The sequence below is a fragment of the Thunnus maccoyii genome, chromosome 17 (assembly GCF_910596095.1).
Source record: "Thunnus maccoyii chromosome 17, fThuMac1.1, whole genome shotgun sequence".
NCBI lineage: Eukaryota > Metazoa > Chordata > Actinopteri > Scombriformes > Scombridae > Thunnus > Thunnus maccoyii.
The window spans coordinates 26345977-26370698 of NC_056549.1; the positions used below are offsets into that span (position 1 = coordinate 26345977).

General features: G+C 39.7%; 1 protein-coding gene across 1 annotated transcript in view; it reads left to right on the top strand.

The window, feature by feature from the left end:
* slc16a10 (solute carrier family 16 member 10) overlaps positions 1–23963 on the top strand; it is a 38246-nt gene extending 14283 nt beyond the window's left edge. The window contains exons 2-6 of the mRNA XM_042390863.1: positions 7548–7692; positions 10912–11341; positions 16717–16860; positions 17168–17396; positions 19836–23963. Of these exons, the coding sequence (XP_042246797.1) occupies positions 7548–7692; positions 10912–11341; positions 16717–16860; positions 17168–17396; positions 19836–20065 (1178 nt within the window). The 3' untranslated portion in view covers positions 20066–23963. The remainder of the gene's footprint in view (positions 1–7547; positions 7693–10911; positions 11342–16716; positions 16861–17167; positions 17397–19835) is intronic.
* Positions 23964–24722: the final 759 nt, after the last annotated feature.

Sequence of the window (24722 nt, forward strand, 5' to 3'; positions counted from 1 at the left end):
CAAAGACATTTATTTGCATGGAAAGCACAAGACACTGGTTCAATTAACTGTTACAGTATTTCACTTTTTTCCAGTAAAATCTGATTTTAAGACTCAGGTGTGGATTAAAGACGGATATTTTTTGCAGTGTACCTCCTGTTGAGTTAATCCTGTCCGAATAAGGATTAATTATGAATCGTAACTGGTCAGCATCTGTAGTAAATGGATAACTGAGCTTTCCTAATTAAGGCTCGACTGGATCAGTGTAACAAAGTGCACAAGCAGAGCTCTGCAGCATATTGCTTTGTTTCAAACGAGGAAAGCTAAAAACCCACATTCACTAATGCATTTAATATCTTCCTCCCACTTACTGTCTGACTTTCGAGCCACTGCTAATAAGAGAGTTGTTGCCCTGGCAACTTGCAATGTCGTTCCCCATCACTTCTTTGGTTTTTAAACAGGTTACTCCTCAGTCCTATTCAAGCACAGATTACATGTGTTCAAAGAACACATACATAATCTATGTTGGCAAGTGATGCAAATTTCAGGGTAGACAAGACTCAGTTGTGGAGATGTTTCAGAGCTTGTGACTTCTCTTCTGATACTGCAGCTCCCCTCAGGAGGGATGTTAGTAATGAGTCTCAGCTATGTGCCAAACATGTTCAGCTTAACATAGACCACAGCTTGTAAACCCATTAACCCCGCCGCTTGGTCTGCTTTGTGTTTTTTATAAAGGAGACTGGGTTGCCCTTTTTTTCTAATGAGACAGGCAATAGGAAACAAAGCTCTGGCAGGATTTAATCCAAGACCAGCTGGGAAACACAAGCGTCTCTACACTAAATTCTACACCATCACTGGACACTGCTCCTTCTCCTCACTGTATTTGCTTTTCTTTTCCCTCCTTTTCCCTCCGTCTTCTTCCCTCCCTCTCACTGCAAATATAACTCACAAGTTTTGCTTACCCTCATGGGAGCTAACAGTGGTTTCAGTACAGCATAGTCCACTTCCTGACCCAGGGTCAATGTGTCTTTAAGTTCAGATGTGAGCTGGTGAGGCTGTTTGGTGGAGGTGCAGCAGCAGCAGGTCAGTTTGTGTTAAGTGTCACTTCTGCCTGTGGAAACCTAGTGCTCCTGGATCCTTTCCTGTTCCTTTTCAGTATGGAACAGGCCATAGGCCCTGCAGGAGGCTCTGGACTTTTGCCAGTAAGTCAACATCAAGCAGTTTAGCCTCGTCAGATCAAATCCAGCAGCTCCGACAGGGGAAGGTTCTGTGAAAGCTGCAACACACTGAGCCATCACTGGCAGCTCTCAGAGTGTCTGTTTTTGCAGCTCCTCCTGCCACAGTCCACCACCATGAAAACTTCCGTTTGATGTGGTAACAGGATTGCTATTAACGGCTATGTAGGAGTTTTATATGAGTTCATTATGTTATTTGTCACAGTTAACAAAGTTACATTTTATAAGCTACCAGTTACTTCACATAGTAAGAAGGTGAACTTCAGTAAAATTTCCCTCCTGCTTAATTTGGATTAAACTAATAATCTGCATCCCCAGTTGAATAATTTTACTCTTTACTTCTCTTCTTCATTGAATACTATGACAATAATCATTCTAGGAGTTTATAGAGGGTTGGCAGCCAGTAGCGGATGTTGCATTGCATGTATAAGCATAAGAATTAAATAAAAAAACAAACAAAACAAAACAGATATTTTGAGGATGTATACAAAACAAATGATAAGAAAATTACTGCAGCTGAATGTACCACCAAGCCTCTTCTTATCTATGAAATGTAGTTAGACTAACATGTACTGCTGAAATGTATCTCTCATTCCCTTAGCTGTGTGTATAGTTTCTTTTTTTCATTTAGGGAGAATTCCAGATTGCAAAATTGCTTTCTTTCACATGAGCCAACCAATGGTGTAACATCAGTTAGTCAGTCAGTGACATTCACATTCATAGGGCTGGCCTAAATGTAAAAGCACTGACAGATATTCTTGGGCTAATGCAAAGAAACTTGAATACTACTAAAAAAATATCTTTAAATCCACATACTCACCTTCATGACATGAGAAAGAAAAACATGTCAGTGGGCGAATTTAGAAAAGAAAGAAGGGAAATCCATACAGACATAGCATGTCTATGCTTGTATGTCTCTGTCATCTTGATGGGTAGTCTACTTGTTAGATTTAACAGTGGTCTCTTATGTAAGTCAGGTTTAGATTTACTGATTGTTCAGGAGTTAAATCAATAAATGGTCAGGCATTTTTCTGAAGTGAAGTTTGAAACTAGCCAAATATGAAGACTCCAGACTACTCAAATTTGACATTCTACTTATAACAAATATTTTTAACAAGACCAAATGTTCTGCTAGATACTTTTAAACTATATGATTTATATATATAAAAAACATTCATTAATCTCTCTCATATTCCTACAATATCTGCACATGGCTACTGCAATATGGTTAATTTATGTTTAAGGTCAGTTAATGAAGACACTTGGTAAAGGAGGCAAAAATCACCATTACAGTTAAATATGACAAAAATCAAACCTAAGATTAATTTCACTGTGTGATTGTTAAGATAACAGAACGTTTACGTAGGGTCTTTTATCACGTTTCTTCTGAAAAGCTAAAATATGACATGGTTTTCTGTTTATATTCTAAACTAAACTGATGTATAATTGGTTGCAGATTACGAGCATCTTGTTATTTTTACAAAACATTAATAAGGTACAGTATGGAAGCCTACAGGGGACTAATTTTCCACATATGTATGTGTTATTTGAATAAAAATGAAAATGCAGTAATTCAATTTGCATTTTCATTTTCACATGCTTGTATGGATGTTCTATGACCACATTGAAATGGAAATGGAAAAGCTGTTTGACATTTAATTTTCAAAGTCGTACCCCGCTGTAAACATACATGGACATTATTCAGTTCTTTGGCTGATACAGGTTCCACAGTTCTCCTCTCAGTATGTTTCATATTTATGTCTTTTTAGATAGAATCTACAAAACGCACACTTTGGCATTCATTGTAATATGGTAATACCTTTACCTGTATTTTCATAGCATGATGTTCAAAGTTTCATGTTTCATTAACATTACTGCTAAATGAATGCAGAGCACTAAACCCAGAGTGAAATGATAAACCCTACTGCATGGTTCCATGTTGATGTGATAATACAGAGGGACATCACCTCCTGTTTCTAGTTTGTTGGCAGGTAGTGCAGTTGATTTATTAACACCTTTTTCCTCACTTTGTGTTTATTCCAGCGTGACAGTGTGAGACGTCGGGCAGAGTTTAAGTGGTCTCTGGTGTTAAATGAAGCCTGTCTTCATTCTCCATGTTTGAACTAGATTTTAGCCTTTTGAGCATCTTTAGTCAACAGATTCCTAGAATGTACTAGAGGGACACGCTGTTTATTTGACCAAGCCAGGAAAATGGTCTGTCACACCACAGCAATATGAGCCAAGAATGCCTGTCCATTAGTTGTTTCCATTGACTTTAGTTAATAGATAACTCACCAACCAGCTGCTTTAATGCAAGCTTTGTGAATTTATTCACAAATTGAAGTGAGGTCATCAGGGAATAATGAGTGCCTTTTTGTGCTTGGCACACATGGTCTTATTTAATGTTCTAGCTCAGTGATTTCCAACCAGGTAGATGTACGGAGTACCAGGTGCCAAGTGTTGTGATTAAGAGAAAACTAGTTAGTACACAAGCAGAGAAATAATTACATAGTTGGCTAAAAGTAAAGGATAAAAAGTTGAAATTGCTAGCTTGCAGTAATACTATTGACGTAGTTAGTTAAAAGTAATGAATAAAGGTTTCAGGAAGCACAAGAAGGTCAAACAGCATGATGACTGCTGACTGGACTTGTGCGTGCAGAGGAACTAGACACCAATAGAACAAATGCTGAACACAAAAGATTTGAGTTAGAAGTCTGAAGCTTGAACTCTAAGAGGTGTCATCTCAGCACCTTTTGAATCCATTCTTTCTGATTTACACAAGGCTGTGTGTTACGTTAGTTCAGTCATTGTGGGTTGACAGGGTTCAGAGCAGAGGGGTTTCCAGCAAGGAGTCTTTAACAAAGCAGACAGACGACTTAGGGCAACTGCCTCGTCTGTCAGTGTTCAAGCGGGCCCGCGGCAAGCGGTGGATGTCATCGGGACAGAATCCTGATATTACATTTTTTCAATTTGGAATTCCTCCTTGTCTGAAGCGTAAATGCTTTTAAATCAAGAGAACCAGAAGATGAAACCACAACAGCAATTTCCTGTTGTCTTTGAGGGATTTTTTGCCCCTCTTGTTCTCTGCCATTTATTACATTATGTAGCTTAAAGCAGGATGATATCCCCACAAATATGAGACCAAGCGGAGAATACCCCCATTGAATTTGGGGCATTTTTCTGACTGCAGTGTCTGGAATAAGTCAGAAGAGGCTTTGAGTGTGTTGGCTCACACAGGGAAAGCAGACTAGGGCATTGAGCAAGAGGACGGTAACTAAATATAGGTTACACGTCAGTATAACATTGTTTTTTTGGCTGGTGAGTGGAGCAAATCTACCAGCCATTTGCATATTTTACCAGCATTTAGCTGGTGGCCGGTGTTAATTGTGTGCTCTGGAATTATGTATAAAATATCAAAAATATCAAAGACAAACTGATATACCCTGGAAAATTATTTTTTGACACACCAAAGTCATGGCTCGAGGGATAGCAATGTTGGTTAGTCGGTCGGTCCACCACTTTGGTCCAGACTTAAATATCACAACAAATATTGAATAGATTGCAACAAAATTTTGTACAGACATTCAAGGTCCTCAGGGGATGAATCCTTATGACTTTGGTGATCCCCTCACTCTTCATCTGTTATACTACCACTATGAGGTTGACATTTATGTTTTTTATTGAAATGCCTAAAAAAATATTGGATGGATAGATGAAATTTGGTACAGTTGGTCAATGGTCCCCAGAGGATAAATTGTAATACCTTTGACTTTTTATGTAAAGCAATCAGAAGGTCAAAGTTTTCAATTATCCAGTTACAATTTTGTACAGACATTCATGGTTCCCAGACAATTTATCCTACTGACTTTGCTGATCCTTTGAATTTTCCTCTTGCGCCACCAGCAGGTTGACATTGGTACACCCTGACCAGATAATATCATAACATCTGTCTTATGGGGCAACCTGAGTGTATAATATCCTGACAGCATGGAGTCAGATGAGGATTCAGAGAAAAAAAAATACACAGCAGTAAAACCAGTAATAACCCTGTAACATGACACACTGGTCTCGCGTTACTCAAGTAAAAAACAGACAACAAAAACATTCAAACTCCAGCTGCTCTGCTTTTTCTCACAGGTTTCCCCTGACCTAACTTCAGAATTGAGAAAAACAACTGTGTTTATATCTCCTGTGTCACATGTGCAGGCATGTCCTTCACCTGTTTCGTCATTTTTACTCTACCCATGCTTTTATCTCGTATAGGATGTGTGATATCTTTGAAGACTTAAAAGTGCTCCAGACAGTTGTTCCTCCCAAAACATATAGCTCATTCTTGGCTTCCCCATCCTTTTTATGGTCAAAGGGTGCTGCACTAGGGTTTCGCAATTTGTGTACATGTGTGTTTTGTCAGTGCTGTTACTTGTTTCCCCCCCCCATCCGATTGTTTGCTTCTTTTTCTTAATAGGAATAAAAGCCGGAAACAATATATCTAAAAGCTTATCATATTTCTTTTTATGAAGCATTTCTGGAGCAACATCTGTTGTTCCCAGCATACAGTATGTCAACACATACATACCTGCTCATTTGTATTAAGATAAATACAAACAACTTGGGATAATGCCTTGAGATATAAGTTCTCCCTACAGCTTTCTACAAACACTATTTGGGTCTACTTTCCTTTGATTAATCCCACAATGATCAAGTCTTCCAATGCTGACACTGACCCAGAATTCTGTCTGCATTATATTAACATATACTTTCATTTTGTGTTGATTCTGGCGGCCCCTGTGGACAAAAGCGGTAGTGTTTCCCAGAATGAAGACTGCATTCCCTATGAGCACCACCGCCTTGTGTTGTAAAGATCTAGATCAGGCTAGTGCGTGCATTTGTTTTGGAAGCAAGTGAAAGAAAGACGCAACTAATTTTTAATAATGTTTTTCTTTTTTAAGCACAACTCTTTGTAGGATGCAGAGCGATGAGGTTATCTATCTGTTTGGGGCTGCGTAAGATTAAATTGTAATATGACGATGGTGAAACAAACATTTCTTAGAGGCAGAACTGACTTGAAATAAATAAATTATCACTTTGGTTGAGTTAAACAACAAATAACCACAAACAAGAAGTATGGATAAGCTAGATTTTAATAACGCTATTACAGCTCCTTTTACCTCATTCTACCTGTGGGGTGTTTAAGGGTATGGACTGACATTAATATCACAGTGACATTTAAAGAAAAAACTTGTGAATGAGACCGCTTAATAAACTATCACTGCTTGCAGTCGCTGTGTGGTTGGGCCAGCCTTCCTCTTGCACCCAACTGTGCACTGAGCCCAGCTTTGGATTCAGTTCATTTATGTTAATAAATAGATGCAGGCAGAAGATAAACCAAAATAATTCAGGGTTGAGGGTTATCATTCTGCGTCAATCACTGTCTCAACAGGAAGAGTTACGCTACCAGCAGCACAACACTGCTCTCTTCTTCGTCTATTCTCCCTCCCTGCAGTCTACCATCCGACAAGCTCATAATAGATAATACTTGCCCTCTAGAATCTTGGCACCCAATCAAAATGATAAATCATAACCTGTGACTGTCATACTGATGTTACCATCAGGTTATTATATCAAAGAATATCTTTTTAAACAAATTTCAAAAAAATATAACATATTCCGATATTCTTATTTAAAAGTACATGCTGTCTGTGATAGAACATTTGATCCACATTGCCCACCCCTGCTTTTACAGTCATTTCTGTGTCAATTGAGGACGTGGAGTAAGATCGTACATTATGTTCTCCCTAAGAGGTAGATGGTATCGTCATGGCATCTGTGTGCTTAGCATTGATGTTAGGCCGCAGTGTTTTCCTGATCACTTCTTCCTGTCCATTGACTGTGTGTTTCTGTTGGCTCTGTTGAAGATCTTAGACACTGAATGCCTGGAAAGGCAAATGGTGTCTCATAGCTTTTACCAAACATGGTCTCATCAACTTCTTACCAAGAAAACTGCATGCATGTATAAACAATATATAGTATGATTGATGAACATCTAAAAAAAGGGAACTGATTACATGGAAGACATCAGGGAACTGGAAGCAAATTGACAGCACAGTGTGTCTGTGTGTGAGTGTGAGTGAATGTGTGCATGGATACAAGAGCAACAGTGTTCTAATATTGCATCACCGGATTTGTTTTGTAGCTGGCGTCTGTCTTCCTGGAGACAAGGTTGTTTAATGTCTAACGGTTTTCTGCTTTGGATGTGAAATGATAATGTGACTGTGACTTACAGGTCGGTGTTTCAGATTTTCTCATTCATTCTCTCTCTGTCTCCTCCTGCAGCGTGGGTGGGCTCCCTCTCCATGGGGATGATCTTCTTCTGCTCTCCCATCGTCAGCGTCTTCACCGACATCCTCGGCTGCAGAGTTACTGCGGTTGGCGGTGCTGCTGTCGGCCTGGTTGGCCTCCTGGCCAGCTCCTTTGTGACGTAAGGACGCAAATAAGATTGTCAATTGAAAATAAAATCATGTCATTGTTGCATATAGTATATATGACACTTTTACAAAATTATTGGGATATATATTTGGATGTTTGTTTCTTAAATATAGAATTTTAACCCCTCAAGCATTTAGAAGCTTTTTATAAACCCCTGTTCATTGTTAATGAACACACTATAATAAACTAGAATGTATAAATTGAAAGTTCATTCTTGATCTTGGAAACAGCATTTGAAAAAACAGTCTCACCAAAAGGTCAGTTGAGTAGCTCTTCTGGAGCTTTTGGTCATATCAAATGATCTTACTCAGCAGATGGAGTTTGCCAAGTTATTATGTTAACATGTACATATTCCTGAGCACATCAAGGACTTCATGTTCACTCAAAAGTTGAGATTGAAATTACATGTTTGACCTTGAAAACAATCTCACCACAAGGTCCATTTAGTAGCTGTCCTGGGGCTTTTAATCATAACTCATGATCTTCCTCAGCAGATGGAGTTTTCCATCTGTTTCTTTTAAGCCAACACGGACGAGAAGTCCTTAAAGTGCTCAACTGGGAAAACTCCTTCTGCTGAAGAAGATCATATGATGCCATTGAAAGCTCCAGAACAACTACTAAATGGACCTTGTGGTGAGATAGTCAAACTATAATATAACTTTAAGAAAATATAGGGACATATTTTCATTTTCATATTTGTCAACAACTGTCAAAAAAGGATCCATTGGTGCATAAACACTTAATGAAGTCCTTACAGTATAAAGCATTAACTGTTTATATACCAACATTATAGAGTCTTGTTGAGTTGAGTTAAAACAAAGCATACTCCTTTTAGGTTTTATCATTCCTCTGTGGATGAGAGACTCTCTATTTTAGCACTCCGTTGTTAATAATTTCCTGGAATCTCATACTTGTCTACACGTGAGGAAACACTCACACCAACATGCAGAAATATCTGATCCAAGTAGCAAGGGCTCCACCCTCACCTTGTCATTACTTTTAAATGTAATAAATAACTATCTAACCGCTGCTTATCAAGTGTTTCACAAACAACAGGACAACAGAAAGGCTGACAGCTCAGTTCTGCAGGACTTTGGAACCATTCTGTCATTATAGACATTATACCTGATAACAGAAGTTGTTACAACAAATGAACAAAGCAAAGAACAAACAAAGATGTGTTTGTTTCTCTAGAGAGCTTCAACAGAGTGTTTTTAAAAGAGAAATTAGAGAATATATAGATAAGTAAAACTTTTAAAGTCCCTCAGAGGAGTGAATGTCTCTAGTTTCAGTTTGTTTTGCAGTTCATCCCAGTAGAAAGGTTCATGTTGTTATGAGCATTTTTAAAGATAACCTATCCTGTGATCTGGCGTCATGGTTGTTCACTCCTCAACTGAGGATGTCAAATATCTCTGCAACATGATGACCTCTGTCCTTTTCTAATAATTCACATTGGTGAGTGTGACAGCTGACATAAGTAATGAATAAGTAAGTAATGAGTGTTAAACCAGGTCAGGGCCTAGATGCATAAAACTCTGTGTAGATTCATGACTAAAACTGTGTGCACACCCAAAGCCAGAAATATGCCTATGCATTCTTTTCATCAGATTTATAAAGCTATAGAGCTGCATGGGTTTGTTTTATAAATCTCAGTCATTGAGAAACTGAGCACACATGCACAAGCTTGCATGCAGTGCAGTTTCACCGATTGTGTGGCCACGCGGCTCTTTATACCGCCCATATCATAAATTCATCAAAAGGACTGTAATCCATTGTCAGCAGTGATATCTCAGAAATGTAATCAATGATTAGTTTGTAGTGCTCATATCTTTACAAAGTGTGTCACAATCAAGGAAAGAAACTAAATGTGCCTTTGATTGGCATTTTACCATCTCATTTACAACCATATCAACCTAATCAAACAATGTTTGACTAAAAGATTCTGTCTCTCACCTTATATTTCATCTTCACCTCATCACGTCACCCTCAGATCACTTTAGAGAAACGTGTGTACACCTGGTCTGAAGTATGCGTGAGGTGCGCACATTCTCTCCGCACATTCTGTGTTTAGAAATACCAGTTTAGGTGCGGGAAATGGCGTATGCATGGTTTTTGTGTGTATTCATTGTTCATGCAACTGGCCCCAGTACTTTAAGGGTGGTGGCAGCAACATGAGCAAGTGTAGATAGTATAGCAGATTGTATAATGATTATTCTGTTTTAGAGGGAGAAGCATGCTCTGTTTTTATATGAATCCAATTGGTTTGTTTTTTGGGGTTTGAGTGAGGTGTTCAGCATAAGTTATGTGGGACAATCTGCTATCCTACCAAATTCCTAATGACTTCTAGTGCTGTACTGTATCTATTAGAGTTCCACTGAGAGCATGGATCAAAGAAAAAACATGAAAGCTCTGTGCTCTTGTAAAATGCATGCGCTTTTTAGAGTTAAGAACAAGCTGTAAATTAATAAAAGAGGTCTGGAGGTCATCAAAAGCAGACTGCAATCTGGAGATGACCTGGTTGTGTTAACGCCGATGGCATAAAAGATGGTGTCATCAGCATAAAAATGTTTGTAGAGAGTAAATAGCAGGGTAATTAATATTGATCCTTGATGGACACCTTTCTCAACCATCGGTCTGAACTTTACCAGAAAGATATGCCTTGAGCCAGCTGTAAGAAGAATCAAAGCTCATGGTAAGCAGCTTATTTTAGTTTTTTAATTTCAGTTAGACACATTCACCAAAAAGATCATAACAAGACAACCATGATCTTCTGCTGCTGACAACAGAGCTATTCTCTACCTCTTCCCCAGAGTCTATTTTTCCTGTCGGAGTATTACTCATACTTTGAATGTGCAGATGATTAAGAAAGCAAGAAGCTATCGTTAAAAAACTTGTTTATACTTGCTTAATATTGTTGATGGAGCTCCGCTGGAGCAAAAAACCTGTATAATGAATCATATATACAGTGCCAGTCTGGACACACCTTCCCATTCACTTGAATGAGAAAGTGTGTCCAAACTTTGGACTGGCACTGTATATTAACAGCTCAAATGACTTTCTTTGACCCTTGAAGAGGTTTGACAACCTCTTTTACAGCCAGTGTGATGAGAGTTTTTGGATTAATTTTTATCATTGAAATACGTTTATGTCAGCAGTGTATGAGTCACATGTGCTTTATAGTGATGTATCTTGATGTTTTATTCCCCTGCAGGTCCCTGGGCCCCATGTACTTCACCTATGGCATCGTGTTTGCCTGCGGCTGCTCTTTCGCCTACCAGCCCAGCCTGGTGATCTTGGGTCATTACTTCAAGACACGCCTGGGCCTGGTGAACGGCATCGTGACAGCCGGCAGCAGCATCTTCACCGTCACCCTGCCCTTCATGCTGTCAGGCCTGCTGGAGAAAGTGGGCCTCCAGAACACCATGCGCCTCCTCTGCATCCTCATGTTTGTGCTGATGTTGGCAGGCTTCACCTACAGGCCCCTGCTGCCAGTCAAACCTGGTAACACCCGCACAGGCAGCCAGGTCCCACCCATGAGCCAGATCTTCAACCTCAACATCTGGAGGTCTTTGGGATATCGCATATGGGCATTCGGCATCCCAGCAGCTCTTTATGGCTACTTCGTGCCTTACGTTCACCTGGTGAGTTTGTTTTTTTGGTTTTTTTTAATCTCGTCCTTCATGCTTTCTCAATCAAATTCGATTTCACTGACCTTGATACGTGCTGTTTATGTGTTGTTTGTGTTACCGAGTATCAACACCCCACATTCTGGTTCAAAGGTTACTCTGATGACGAATAGCAGTACGCAAATGCCAACAGAAAGAATCCATGGCGCGATTTCCCAGTATCATAATCCCATGTTTTTGGATGTGTTTATTGGCATGAGGGAGGAATAAGGGCGAAAGGTCAACTAGGGAGCCTCAACAACACAGATATCAAAACACATACTAGCAGTGGGAGTTATATTAATGTGATAGGTCTAAATCCCGGCTAGGGTTTTCCAGGTGACGGTACAGAGTGTTACCAGCAGCTAGATATGTAGACATCTAAATACAAAATACTCTTCTTACTACTTCTCAAAAGCAGACACCCTTATGTTCAATTTTAATGTTGATATACCAACTCCCAGAAAGCAGAACTTCCCGACGCCTTTGCCGCAGCTCGTGTCCTCTTGAGATACTTCAGCTGTGTGGTCCTCATGAACCAAACATGACAGAAAGAGACAATCTGTAGCTCTCATTTCACTCAAGACACGGTTCTGTAAACAGGTGTCACTTTCCCTCAATTGGCCTTTATTTCGGCTATAAGATGGGAAAATGTGACTTTTGAGAAAACATCTTCCTGGGAGGGCTGTAGAGCAGAGCCTGGATGTGTCGGACAGGCTCAGGAGATGACTTGTTTATTTAGATACGATGACTGTTATTGGAGGGAGATCAGTCTATCCCAGGGATCCAAGCCTGTGTTTTCCCAACACTTCTCCCGTGTCTGCTACTCAGACTAGGACACTGCAGGGGCTCGCCGGCAGCCTCAGCGCCACCCCTGGCCTTGTAGCCCCTACACCCGTCTTCCCCCTAAACACAGAGCCCACCCTCCAGCGCTCCTCTCTGCACTTAAGGCCAGGCCTCAGCCTTGTGACTCTGCATGGGAAGAAAAAGAAGGAAAAAACATGGGTCAAACAGCACATTGTTCAGTTTTACAGGAAGAGCCTCCTATTAGGCCCTCGAAACCTCTCTATACTTTTCTTTCTCCGGTGTGTGCGTGTGTGTGCTTGAGTGTGTTTCCTCGAACAAAACGCTGAGTGCAGCCGTTTAGAGCCACGCAGTTATTTCATGTGTTTTCCCTCTTTCCAAATCAAGCTTTACATATCTGAAGACAGGAAAAGTGTAAAGTCCAATTTTTGACACACACACGCAGAGACACACATACACACACATTTTATCACTTATCAGTTATTGCTGATAAGATATAATATGTTGTCCTTCAGGTATTGCTGTGCTATTTGCTTTGAAAGTTGGTTGATAAAAGATGTAGTAGGATATTACCAAGGGCAGAGTAGTACAAAAAATTGAAGAACGGCACATGAGAAAGTTCCATCATATCAGCCAGACATACATGCCCTGCTGAATCAGAATCAGAATGTTGAATCTGAATGGATGAATCATCACAAATTCACATTAGTAGCGTACAAAATGGCACTTCTCTTAAGAAAGGTGCTTTTAGTTTTAAAATAAGCCTGTGTCAGTGTGTTTAATGAGGAGCACCTGCAGGGCTGCGGTGTGCAGGGTGAAGGAGGCTGGAGGTTTAATGACCATAAAACAGCCAAGAAGAGGGAGCAGAGAGAATGTGTGTTGGTGCCCAGTGGGGCTCTGAAAGGGAAAATTCACCCTAAAACACACTATTAAAATAGGTTTCAAGAGTGCATTTGGTCTCGTGCCATGTTATTAGCTGAATGTAAGTATGTCATGTCGATTCTGGGGACCTTTTTCCCCGCAGACATTTTCACTTGTCATAGCAGGAGAGGCACAGGTGTTACTAATAACATTAACGAGGGCTCTGCTACATTTATGTTGCCGCAAGTCATGCTAGTGAGCACAACGCCATGGCCCTGCAACGGTCAAACCTAAAAGGAATGCGGCCTTCGTTAATGTTATTAATGACATCTGTGTCTGACAGCTCCCAATGTCAGCTGTGAGAATAGTGGAGAAAAGGTTTCAGCAATCTAAAATTTGTATCAGGTCCTGACAGTTAAACTAACTTTAACCTAACTTTTCCTCTAGTGCTACCATGAGGTTAAAATGTCAATTTGTCTTGTACTTTGGCTTATGACCAAATACCTGCAAACCTATGATGATGATGATATTCCCATCATGAGCAAATGTTAGCATGCTAACACATCATAAGGTTAGATGATGAACATGAAAATAAATATTATACCTGCTAAATATCAGCATGTTAACATTGTCACTGTGAGCATGTTAGCATGCTGATGTTAGCATTTAGCTCAAAGCACCACTGTGTCTAAGTACAGTGTCATAGAACTGCTTGCATAGTTTACTGCCTGGCTCTTGCTATGGCTGAATGCAGAGAGGTCAGGCATGTTCTATAGGTCCTTAGAGGGCATTATGGGGAATGTAGGAAATGATTTTATGTATAAAAGTGAACGAGTAAGACCAGAAGAAAGGAAGTTGGCTTAAAAAGTAGCTAGAAGTTGAACTATATATTTTCTTATTATAATCATTATTTATTGGTAAAATGTGAGACATAAAGTGACACAAAACAACTGACTGTATTGTTACTATTTTTTGTTGATCGACTCATCGATTAATTGATTGTTTGAATTGTTGCAGCTCTGCATCACATGAAAACAAGCTTGTGTTCCTGAAAACATGATTGTTTTCAGGAACTATCAAAAAGCAAACAATTAAAGGACTTCCTTCTCAAATCTTCTCTGACAAGCAACATAGCTTAAATTTGGCTGATTTTAATAGGATTACCCATTTTAAAAAAGTTGGTGGAAAATTGTGTTGTTTTGTCAGTGTATAGGAATGTGGGGGTGACAGACAGGGTGCAGTAGTGTTTTCAGACTAAGGTGCACTACAGTCAAATTCAGACAGTCTGATCGGTGCCAAGAATTGATCAGCTTGTGTTTATATGCCATGATAAACAGTAGCATGATTACCGGCTGGAACAAGAGTGAAGCAAGACATCCACTGCTGAATCTATATGAACATCTAATCTGTGTTAAAGACAAAGGGGGAGTGAAGCTGCACTTTGTTTTTCTTGCTTTTTATTTATAATGTGTAAACATGTGACACAGCACCATACTGCAACCTAGCAGGAAGCCTCGAATACATAACAGACATAATTGATGCAGTGTGTGAATGAGTCAGAGAGTTCAATAAGGAATGTCTTCTTGTGTGTGCCTGAAACATCCAGTGGCGTTTACCCAGCTAGTCACAATGACAGAGGGACTGTGTAGTATAGATTTATAGATGTCTGTCCAATAAGGTAACAGTGTGACATCATAGCAGAGGGACTGTCTGTCTCATAGATCTAACTGACCAGACAAATCTTATCAAGGGATGATGGGTATGCGGTGTTTTTGTGTGTGTGTTTCTCTCTCGAGATCTGCAATGTTATCTTGCGTCTTGGCTACATGATCCACCTGACCTGATCATGGTTTACTGAGACTGACTGATGCAAGTTACACCATCACCACATTGCACCACAGTGGATTCGTAGGAACCATTCATCTCTGGAGATAAAAAAATAGCAGTACATGTAACATCTACAAAAGACGTAGGAGTGTTTTTGGGTAAAGAAAAATGGTCAAAAAACAAAATTCAACCAATGCCTGATAAGGGTAATGATAAGCTAAGAGGGAGTTGTAAATTTAACATGTGAACCTTTTAAACAAGACTCCAGTAGTGAGAATGCTGGTCACATCTGGCGTCTCTGAAAATCACCTCCCTGGTGAGGCTCAGGCTCAATTGGGTGTGTGTACCATCAGTCATTCCGCTGAACCATGTATGCATACACACACATACACACTGAGTCTCCGGTTACTATGCCTGGAGCAATGCTTTTTGGATGTGGGAATCCCCTCCGAGCATTACACTCCTGAATACAGAGCATGTTGTTGTTGCATATTGACAAAGACAATAAGTCATCCAGAGGTCTTTGCAGATGGATGTGTGACCTGCACGGGGGTGAGGGGAGCTTAGAGGCAGCAGACAGACAGGGCCTTTGAGCAGGACTGCTGCTGCCTGCCTGGAGGTCCAGTAGAAGTAGCTGGCAGGGCTCCACACAGCAGGCCCCTCACTTTTTCTCTGGCTCTCTGAGTCAGGGCCTCACAGACTGGTGCTTCGGGGTAGGAGGGACACGGATACAGCGAGCAGTCTGGAAAACAAACATCTGGGCTGCTCAATCCTGATCTGAAGTGGAAACTAGTATTTACCGGCTGCAAAACTGGAGGACAAATGAGGAATGTTGAAATATAGACAGAGTTCTGCTGAAAAAGTGTGCTGCAGTAGATGTAGTAATAATAACAAACTCCTGCCTGTAGGATGGCTAATATAGAACAGAGTAGGGGGGAGGCACCACTCTGTTTGGAAAACTAAGAATTTTTTTGTGCAATTGCTAAATTGGTGTATTGCGCCACTGTAAAGACAATAGCCAATCTTCATAAACGATAACAATCAGATTCCAGTGCGAAGTATGCAGAAGACTGAACATCCGACTCAAGTGAAGTGTCAAGTCAGCACATAATTACTGTATGTAAACTTGTAATAATCATAATCATGTAAGCTCTGTAAGCTTTCCTGTCTGTCTTAAATCCTAAGATCATGGTTAACTCACAATCACATTCCTGAATGATAACGTCCTTCAGTCACAGCAGTCAGGCCTGGTTTGGACCTGGTCCTAATACAATAAGTGCTGCAACTGTGGATGACACTGTTAGCTTGCTTTATAATTAACAACATTGCGCTGCACTCTTTGCTTTCTATGGGTTTTGATCATATCTTTTTGGTAAAGTTCAGACAGATGGTTTCAAATTGAGTACCCAGATGGTTTAGAAAGGTGTCCCGAAAGGATCAATATTAGTCCCCATGCCATTTACTCTCTACGTATTTATTTTCTAAATGAGCAGTGTCCATTTTTATGCTGATGATACCATCTTTTATGCCAAACCAGGCATTCTCCAGATTAGTCTAATTTTGACAACCTCTAGACTTCTTTTATTAATTTAAAACATGTTCTAAACTCCAAACAGACAAAATGTACACATTTTACAAGAGCACAGAGCTTTGATGTTCACATTTTAATGCATGCTCTCAGACAGCAAATTGTCCTTCAAAGCGCCCCACTCAAAAACTCAAAAACAGATCTCCGCCGCTGCAGTTGTGTTTGCTTGTTTTTTCCTCTGCTGTTTGTTTTTCTTTTTACTGGATGTCACTGGATACTGGATTAGAACCATGAGACAGCCATGTTCATCTGTTTCCTTAATTGTCCACAGATGAAACATGTGGAGGAGCGTTTTGGAAAAGACGCCAATAAAGAGGTTCTGCTCATGTGTATTGGCATCACATCCGGTGTGGGCCGTCTCATCTTTGGCAGGGTGGCGGACTACGTTCAGGGAGTCAACAAAGTCTACCTGCAGGTGAGTGGCTGGCCTCAACAGACAAGGAAAGAGACTCAGAGTTGGTGTGGCTGTCATTTCTGTACTTCACAGGGTTCATATATGCTGATATTCAACATTTCAGTTCCTCTTTTTACATGGAAAAACTCCACTCCACCACTGAAAAGCCTCTGAAACAGCATTTAGATGATCTTGTGATACGTAATTCTTCAAAACTTGAACGGAAACTGCACACTAACAGGGAAAATACAACAATGACTACATAAAGACTATTCAACCATCAAAGTAAAAGAATTTGAAGAACTAACCACACCCCGCTTCATCCCAGGTGACTTCCTTCCTCGTCATTGGCCTGATGTCCATGATGATCCCTCTGTGCCACATCTTTGGGGGGCTGATCGCTGTGTGCCTGCTGATGGGGCTGTTTGACGGCTGCTTCATCTGCATCATGGCCCCCATCGCCTTTGAGCTGGTCGGCGCCAAAGATGTGTCCCAGGCCATCGGCTTCCTGTTGGGCCTGATGTCAGTGCCCATGACTGTGGGGCCTCCCATCGCAGGTAACACAGGAATAGACCAAAGCCTTTCGCTCATGTTCTCAATAAGCAGCTGAATATAAGATAATGTGACAGCTCGTGTCATTCTGAATGGTGACCAAATCTAGTAGTTTGTTTGGCAAATTTGGAGCCTTTTCATCAGCTGGAGCACCTGGATTCAGTCCCCAGCTTTGGTTAAAATCTGCCACGCTGAAGTGCCTCTGAACAAGATCCTAGTTCTCAGCTCCAGAGCTGCTGGTCTGTAGTTGACCCTGACCTCTGACCTCACTGTGAAGGATACATATCATTTATTATTTTCTTTTTGTAAGTCAGAACAGCCTGAACAGCCCCATTGCGAGGCACCATCTTCTCTACATCACAGTCATTGAAAAGCTTGGACAGCAAATGTTTAAGTAGCTCTAAATAATTGAGTTATAATGATTCATGAATGGTAAATCATACAATAGGAAAAAAAGGAGGAGGCGGAAGATGCAAACCAGCTGCCATTTTCATTATTCATATGAATATATCATCAAATGTGTCCATCTTTTAATGAATTAATTATGTCTCAGTGTCTCAGCCTTAGTAATGAAGGCAGTCTTTCCATCTCATGGAAATCATCTGTTTTAGGTGAACGAGTTTGCAATGGTGGTAGTATTCACATCCTTTACTTAAAGTACAGAAATATAAAAATACTCTACTACAAGTAAAAGTCCTACATTCAAAATCCAATATAAGTATTAACAGCAAAATGTACTGCAATGTAAAAATAGTTGTTTGGCAGAAAAATGGCTATGTGGCAGATATATTACTACATACGACACAATGAGATTGTTATTGATGCATCAATTTGCAGCATTTTACTGTTGTAGCTGCTTAACATGGAGCTACATTTAACTTCTTTATATACAGTTAACTTTAGTTTAGTAGTACTAGTTTAGTCAGGCCCCCTACAAGATAAATCTGAGGGGTTGTGAGATTAAGTGATAGGAAAGAAGAAAAAACAAAGTTCTGCCACACAAAACTGTATTAATTTTTTGGACATTTCTCTAATCTTTTTGTTTAAATATTGGCTCATTTGAAATTAAACCATGTGAGAGGTTTAGAGGGAAAATCACTTGGTGTTTTTCTGCTATCAACTCATCTGAAACACGACCAAATTTTTTTTTTTTTTTTTTTGCCGTCACATGCCAGAAAGGTTTAATCTTTAACAAAGTGTTGTGTTAGTGTTGTTCCCTCTGAAATGAAGCGGAGTAGTAGAGTTATAAAGCAGATTAAAATGAAATACACAAGATATCTTTCATTCACTGTTATTTCTTTCGGCACATCTCCTAAATGATATGACAGATATTATTATACAGATGAAAATGTGTAAGAACACCAGTGACTTTTGGACATCTGCTGCTTTGACGTCTGCTCTTCATCACGCAAACAGATCCACTCATGTTGTCAGACGAAGCCTTCCACCTAAGTACAGCTCTCAGACACTATCCTGAAATAAAGAAAAAAAGTCAACTCTTTATTTTACACACACAAGTCAGACATTCATAGGTCTTTTGCACCACCTAGTGTTTAGTGTGGCACTTTCTAGCTCCTGAATGTGCTGAGTGCCAAATAAAAGGACACACTGTACACTCATAGTTGTGTTGTCCAGCTTGCAGCTGTGGTTCCAGAGAAGCATCCACCAAATGGCACACACCATGGGAGATATTCAACACTGAGATACACGTAACTATATCAGCATTCAGAAGGTTTCCCTCTTAGCTCACATGAGCATCATGCGCAGCCACTTTGCATCTGAAACACAAGAAATTCATTTTTCTTGAATTTCACATTATTGAACTCTTTTTGCACCCTCTCCAGATGAGTCAGGTTCAGCTCAAGTTCAAGGAACTTCATCAAAGTGAATTCTTGTAGGCAGAACTTTAACTAAATTTATACATGAACAAAAGAAACCACTTTTGTTAATGGGAAAAATCAGTTTGCACAGGAAATCAGACAACACATTTACATGCATACTACCTGGTCACTGTAAAATCTGTGTATTCATGCAGCAGGTCAGTGATCAACTGTGCTTTACTTAGACCACATAGTGTCAGGATTAGTTTTAGTCAGTCTTTAATTACATCACTACATGTACTTATCTCTCTTTTCATCCCACTGCTTGCCGTCACAGCAATACGTTCCCCATCTGCAGTCTTTGTCATGCACATGCATACAATCCTGTTTATTGACCATGTCAGGCTTCAGTAAGGTCAGGTCTGTGATTATGGACCAAACCCTCAGGTCAAAAAAAAACTGATAACCTGCAACCTGTCATGCCACAGCTGTTTCCCCTGGTTTATGTTGCATTAAACTTTTATCTACCTTTGTCCCCTTCTGGAATTACAGTAACATCATCAGTCTCTGCCACACAAAAACACACTTACTGCCCCTATAATGTTTCTCTCTCTCTGGTTGTAGGTTTCCTGAGGGACAGACTGGGCAGCTACGACGTAGCCTTCTACCTGGCAGGTATACCCCCGATTGTCGGAGGAGCCGTGCTGTGTCTGATTCCCTGGGTGGAGGCCAGGCGCAAGAGGAGAGAGAAAGAAGAGGCCCTCAGCAAGGAACAGGACGTCACCCAGAAGATGATAGAGCTTGAGAAGTCTCCGGTAGACGCACCGTGCAAAACTGGAGAGTCTGTCCTCTAAGTGCCCCGCTGAACAAACTGACACACGGGGTCAGACTGAGACTGCTGACCAGCAGCATGGAGATACAGTATGTGTGTGAATAGCCAAGATTGTAATGACTGCCTTCAGTAAAAGAATGTCGGAAAATGCCAAAGTGATGAAACATATCAGATACAGTGACAGGCTGAAGTACAGTTTAAGATGAATGTGATCCTGAAGAACTATGCATTAGATTGTTGAAATTAGACTGAACTAATCTTACAGCACAGCAGGCAAACTTGAAGTTTAAAATGAAAATGTACATTTCATATTTGTCACAAGGGAAAGAAGACATGCTGTACTTAATATGGATACAGTGTGAAAGCTGCACATTCACAATCTTTAGCTTGTGTCACTTCCAAAGATGGACAAACATTATTATTTACAATCAGTTTTCAACACTACCATATATTTTAGATTTAGACAAAGAACACATATTGGATTATACAGGAAATGAAAACAGTTGTGTGGGAACATAACCTGATTTAGCCTACATCAACATCTTTGTTTTGCGTCAGTGCAAAGCAAACTGGTCTGCTAAAGATCTCTATGGAAACCTGCCATCTTTATCGTTGTCCCCAGTTTGCCCTCAGACAGGATTCTTCTGTTAAAACAGTCTTAAAACATGGCAAAAATGTAAACCTGGGGATATCTGTTGATAGTGTTTTAAAGGGACATATAGTATCACTTCAGAGAAGTGCTCTGAGTTCAGGAGGTCATTATAAATATTCGTTATGAACCTCTGGGATCATCTGATCTGTAAAGGTGCTCAGACACTTCAAAGGAAGAAGCTTTAAGCACAATGACGACATCATCTCAAGACCAGCAGCTCTGTCCCCAGGATGCATCCAGGAAATCTTATCTTTTTACAGCGGACTGCACTCAAGGCTGGATTACCAACTGGGCCCTGAGGACCCAGGTTCACCATGTCGCAATCAGCTTGTGGTAATTAATTGCGTATTTGTTTGGTATAACTGTGTACACCACTAACGCACAATATAAACTGAAAGTGTAGGGACCTTTAAAGGACACCTGCATTATTACATAATCTTGAGGTCCTGTCATGGAGAGGGGCCCTCAGTTAAATTTCTAAATATAAGGTCTTTATTATTTCAGTTTACATTGAGCTTACATGGTGTATATTCTTAAGTAAAACTGTGGTTAATCAAATCACCACAAACTTATTATTAATTATTACTAATATATGCAAAATTCACATAGTAGGAGAGATGATCAGTAGAGGTTTAGTCTAGCCCTGACCGTACTGTGACTGATTCATGCTTTGAAGCCTTGTCAGTGTTTCATATTAATATCATTAAAGGAATAGTTCAACATTTTTGGAAAAAAGCTTAGTCACTTAAATGAGAAGACACTCTCACATCTGTCCGTTAAATACAAGGCTACAGCTAGCAGCTGGTTAATTTAGCTTAGCATAAAGGCTGGAAACACCTATCCGAAGATAACAAAATTGCACTACCAGCACCTCTGAAGCTTGTTAACCAACGCTTTGTATCTCGTTTAAAAAAGAAAAAACAAAGACACTTTGGGGAGGGGGTGGGGGGGTTTGTGGCTACCAATTTCTTGGCCAGGTGTAATATCTTCCTGGAGTTTTGTGAGCGTATTTCCCAAAATGTTAAACTATTCCTTTAACACCATCATTTAGCCAGCATGAGTACACCTGTTTTCAACTATGAACCTAGATATTGATTGATAAGGAACATATTAACATTGTGTTTGTGTACATTAGTAACTGACAGTAGTATTGACATTAAGCAGTATTTCTTTTAACAACAAACAGTAGTGAGTTTTTAAATTTGTTCTTTTTCCTCTGTATTTTGGTCCAACAATTTCGGAATACGCTTTCATTGTACAACATGAATTTACCATGTGTTGATGACTCTGGTTAAAGTGGAATAATCTGAGTTTCCTCCTCGTATATAAAGAAAGTTTGCCCAGTAACTGACGAGGTCCAGGTCATAAAACAACCGTCACCATGTCAACCACAGATCATCTGCTTGGATGGATGATCTCTTTAAAAGGACCAAAAAAAATACTAAACACTGGCACACATGTACTTTCTCACCACATAATAGAAAAGTAATAACAGGCTATTACACATTTACCTACAGTATCTTATCATTTGAGACTAAGTCTCCTCTATTTGAAATGAAGCTGAGGACATAAGTTTGACTAATCATTGACTATGTGACCGTAGGTCAAGTTAAGTCAAGTCAATCATTAACTCTGTGCCCAGTTCATTAACCTTCAGTAGAAAGGTGTTTGTTTAACGTTTTCATATTGTATTTATTTTTTTGTTTTGTGGAGAATGTCATGCTGTAATTCATGGGCATTTGCCTAAAGTCTTGATTTCATTCACTGAAGACCAAATGTGCTGAAATGAAGTGTGTTCATCCTGTCTGCTTGCTGTCATATGCCTCCCTTAAGCCTACAGGTAGTGTAAGTGAACCATCTGAATACATTAGTAAGTCCCTCATCAATCCGTCACCGTAGACAGTGACAGACTGCTTTTTATATAAAGCTCAGACCTGCTGCTCTGGCAGTGAAAGATTTCAACTGCACAATCCCTGTGACAACACGCAGACATCTTTCTCTCAAACATTGAACTGCTGTGGGTCAATGATTTTTCCTCTGCAGACCTGTGACACACTCTACCTCAGATGTTGTGAAAAAGTAGAGCTCTGCCCTCATCTGGACTACCCTGTCATGTCTGTTCCTACATCAGAGGCAGTGTTCATGTTTGAGCAGTGTGTCTGCGAGAGAAATGCGAATAAACTGCAGAGTCTTAGAAAATGATCTAGCTGTCCAAAGTTTTGCTCTTTTGCTCAGAACCAGAAATGCCTTTTTTTTTACCCAACAAGTGTGAGAAACCTCTGCAGCGTTTACATCTTTTAACGTCTTTAAATATATATATTTTTATTATGACTACTTAACATCCATTGCCTCTCAATTTAAGCCCAGCATTTCCATGGCAAGAGTGACTGCTTATAACTGACTTTAGTTTTTTTAGATTGTTTTTCCTACCATTATACTGCTATTCACCAATGAGAGCCTCAAGTAACTTCTTGTTCAAGAAATTACTTAATTTGTACCTCTGAGTTTTTATTGTAAATCTCTTCGCCATACACACATTTAAATGTTTTATTATACTTAATCATCATTTTCACTCACTAATTTAATTTAGTTATTGCTTCATATCTGCTTCTTGAAATAATCTGCACCATCCAAAGAGACAATTTGAAAAAATTGCATTTTTACAATGTATTCTTATCTAATAATGACTTTAGACCAATTGTTTAGACAAACTGCTTTATAAAATTAACTTGACTTTACATACAAAGTGTTTTCTGTCTTAACTGTGTCTTCAGACACTTATTGTGGTACATGAGCTTCCTGCTCCATGTTTGGAGGCTTTGTCTGCCCTGATGTTTATAGCATTTTATAGCTTATTTGCTGTTTTAATTTTGAATCTCTCACATCACATCTAACCACTTATATTAAGAATATCTGTATACATGTATGCACTTAGTGTTAGCTGCAAATACAGATACATCTTATGTAAAACTACATCTTTGCTACTTTCATCTTATTTACATTTTTTTTTTTTGCATAATTTTTGTCTTAGTTTTCCATCTCCCTAATGCTGAGTTTTGATTTGTATCGTTTGCTCTGTGTTGCATGTGATTGATAATTCATATCTCATGAGTCACACTAAGTGTTTTCTACTTAAAATATCAGTTTGCTATATATCCTATCTGCTGCAGGAAGTGCAGTAAACTACAGTGTATGCAATGTAACGCTATGTAAACAATCAGATTTCATCATTTCTGAGACAGTAAAAAAAAAGATGTTTAAATTTTCAGTGACTTTCTCCTAATTTTTCTGTCCACATCTGTGTCTCTGGCACCACAGTGTCACCAGAGCACCAGCCTTTGATTTATGACACACAAGCACTAACTCCTGTGACTATATAACATATACACATACAGTACCAGTCAAAAGTTTGGACACACTTTGTCATTCAAGAGAATGGGAAAGTGTGTCCAACCTTTTGACTGGAACTGTATATGTGTATATGTATATATATATATATATATACACACTGATGATTTTATAGGGTTTTAGAGGTTAACTCTTCTGTGGCAAATGGGCCTTATCTCTGCAGTCTGTTCAGTTTACTTAAGTGATGACAAACAGTAGCTCAGGATATTGCTGTCAGCGTGCTGTCAGCTAAGGGCAGGTACAGTAGAACGCAACATAAATGCAAACAAGAGATTTGACTTCCTCAAACATGTAAAACCTTTAACTGCCACGTCCTCACACAGTCTCACTGATGAATCAACTGTGAAATTTATGGTTCGTTTGCTGCAGATTCTTTCATGATGTCTGGGCCCTTATTTGGGTTTAAGGGACTTTTGTTCCCTGAGTTTTGGCTCTCCCGGAGACCGTTCCCATGCTACAGTATGTACCAACCACCGCTCTGTCATGTACATGCTTTATTAGGTTATACTAGAGTCATGGTTGCCAGTTTTACTGAAGGAAGCAGGATTTGTGAGCAGCAGAGCTAGTGCTCCCTGGGGGGACAAATATTTTCAGTGTATGTGGCAGCCTAGGAGGTAAT